This window comes from Emydura macquarii, unplaced genomic scaffold, assembly GCF_026122565.2.
Source record: "Emydura macquarii macquarii isolate MOO-44397 ecotype Brisbane River unplaced genomic scaffold, CSIRO-AGI_Emac_v2 contig_2890, whole genome shotgun sequence".
Taxonomy (NCBI): Eukaryota; Metazoa; Chordata; order Testudines; family Chelidae; genus Emydura; species Emydura macquarii.
The window spans coordinates 1,835,363-1,838,188 of NW_027133027.1; the positions used below are offsets into that span (position 1 = coordinate 1,835,363).

At 39.0% G+C, this 2,826-nt stretch overlaps 1 protein-coding gene across 1 annotated transcript; it reads left to right on the forward strand.

The window, feature by feature from the left end:
* The first annotated feature begins 1,255 nt into the window (after positions 1-1,255).
* LOC137166585 (N-acetyllactosaminide beta-1,6-N-acetylglucosaminyl-transferase-like) lies at positions 1,256-2,431 on the forward strand. The gene has a single exon (XM_067568356.1). It carries the CDS (start codon positions 1,445-1,447, stop codon positions 2,429-2,431), a length of 987 nt encoding a protein of 328 aa, XP_067424457.1. The 5' UTR covers positions 1,256-1,444.
* Positions 2,432-2,826: the final 395 nt, after the last annotated feature.

Below are 2,826 nucleotides of genomic sequence, written 5' to 3' on the forward strand. Positions count from 1 at the left end.
AACTCATCATTATTTATCTTGGACAAAGGTCCCAAACATAAGTAGGCTAACTGCTTTAGCTTTCATACAGGATGTGGCTTGTAAGGTACCTTGCATTACAGCTATAATACTTTAATATGAATCTTTGACTCTATTATAATAAAACAACAATATTTAAATCTATAAGAAAAGGTATATATGTCCAAGCAAGGAGGCTAGTCCTATAGGCTACAATTCTGATATCCTTACTCACACTGAGTAGTGACTTGCCCTGTGCAAAGTCCCATTTAAGTCAATGGGGCTACTTTTAGAGTAACATGCTGTACAGCATGAGTGAGAATAACCAAATCTGGGCCTCTAATTGTACTGTAACAAAAAAACTGCTTCAATATACATCTTAGCAATGATACCATAGCAGACAGGATTTTGTTGTGTTATCAGATGATCACATTTTCAAGACTAAAACCAGGGAGGCTATTGTGGAAAAATTAGAAGCATTGTGAAATAGGCTTATAAGAAAACATAACCAACACACTTATTATAGAATCACAGAAGATTAAGATTGCAAGGGACCTCAGGAGGTCATCTAGTCCAACCCCCTGCTTAAAGCAGGACCAAACCCAACTAAGTCATCCCAGCTAGGGCTTTGTCAAGCCAGGATTTGAAAACCTCTAAGGATGTAGATTCCACCTCCCTAGGTAACGCATCTCAGTGCTTCACCACCCTCCTAGTGAAAAGGTTTTTCCTAATATCCAACCTAGAACTCCCCCACTGCAACTTGAGCCCCTTGCTTCTTGTTCTCTCATCTGCCACCACTGAGAGCAACCTAGCTCCATCTCTACGGAATCCCGCTTCAGGTAGTTGAAGGCTGCTATCAAATCCCCCCTCACTCTTCTCTTCTGCAAACTAAATAAGTCCAGTTCCCTCAGCCTCTCCTCATAAGTCATGTACCCCAGCCCCCTAATCATTTTCATTGCCGTCCACTGGACTCTGTCCACATAAGTGCTGGTGTTACTACTGATAGCACACAACTCAACAGCAATTGTGTCTCAAACAAATATTTTGCAGTTATAGAACAGTTATTATAAAAAGAGGTTTCTAAAAATAAGTCGGTGGGCAAATGATGATCAGACACAGGCATTCCGAAATGTTTAATCCTGTATTCTCTTTACCAAGCCACTAACCGGAATTATATCTGTTTAACCTTAGAATGAAGAACAAGAGTTTTCCTCTGCAAGCCCATTGATACCCTTTTAGTGAAGATGACTGTTACAGATATTGATGTGGACATTGATGTGGACATATCCATGTAGCAGGCATCAGAATGAAACCACTTCCTCTTCTTCAGCAAAAAGCTCTAGCTCTGTAACGTGCAGCTCACAAAGCAAGCCAGTGGGCAATTTATGGTTTATATTCTGTTCTTTTTACAATAGTTTAGGTGGGAAAAACTTTCTTAAAAGTAACAATGAATTCATGGATATTGTGCTGTTTTGCCGTGCTTGTTCTTAGTGCTTCAGTTTCAATTGTTCTTTATACCATTCATTTACCTGACCAAAAATACCTTCAGAAATTAAACCTCTCAGTGAGTTCTGTCTTAGCAGAAGCCTGTGATACACTTATTGAAGATAAGGCATTTTTTGTACGAGAAAATGCATTAAAAACATCCTTTGGGAGATCCAGTTGTACCACATACTTAATTCAAAATCACTATATAACCAGCCCTCTCTCTGCAGAAGAAGCTGCATTTCCTTTAGCTTATATCATGACTCTACATAAGGAATTTGATACTTTTGAAAGACTTTTCCGGTCTATTTATATGCCCCAAAATGTTTACTGTATCCACATGGATAGGAAGGCAACTGCCAAAGTTAAGCAAGATGTGGAGAAATTAGTGAACTGTTTCCCCAATGCTTTTCTTGCCTCCAAAATGGAGCTAGTGGTATATGCTGGAATATCCAGACTTCAGGCAGATTTGAACTGTATGAAAGACCTCCTAGAATCAAGGATTCAGTGGAAGTACCTTCTCAACACATGTGGGCAAGATTTCCCCTTGAAAACCAACAAGGAAATAATTCAGTATCTGAAAAAATTTAAAGGGAAAAATATCACTCCTGGAGGTCTGCCTCCTGCCCATATTACAAGAAGGACCAAATATGTCCACAGGGAACAAGTATACAGTTTCTTTTCTTTCATGCTGTCGACTTTTAAACGAAAAGCACCACCTCCACACAATGTGACCATCTACTTTGGCTCTGCTTATATTGCTGTCACAAGGGAATTTACCAAGTTTGTTCTCAAAGACCAGCGTGCCATTGATTTACTTGCATGGTCCAAGGATACCTATAGTCCAGATGAACATTTCTGGGTGACACTCAATTCGATACCAGGTATGTATGATTTTTCTCCCAATAAGTGCTCTGTATTAACCGATATAATCCTTCTGCCTAACTGATCTGCTGTACTGCAAACGAAGTGAGTTGTTTTATTTTCTATTACTTAATTACAGATTGGGGGCAAGAACATTACTTTTAGGCAATCATAAATAGATGATTTATATAAAATTGTGTGTTAGGTCTAAAAAGACAGAAGTCGTGTTAACTGAGAGAGTTAGAGATGAAGCCAATATAAAACATATTTAATAAAGTACATATCCTAGTCACTTATCACACTAATCATAGCCGTTGCCCTCATCCTGCAGTTGTAGTAGTAGGCAGACCCCAATGGCTTTAATAGGGCCTCTATGCAGGCAATAAGGATCCTGCTATGCGTATCTGATAGCAAGTTAGTTGATTGTAACATCAGATTACCTAAACACAGCTTTGCAAAATGCTGCTCACTCTTTTTCTG

Excerpts from the sequence above, each read along its gene's own strand:
- LOC137166585 (XM_067568356.1), top strand. The coding sequence starts at position 1,445 with ATGAATTCATGGATATTGTGCTGTTTTGCCGTGCTTGTTCTTAGTGCT.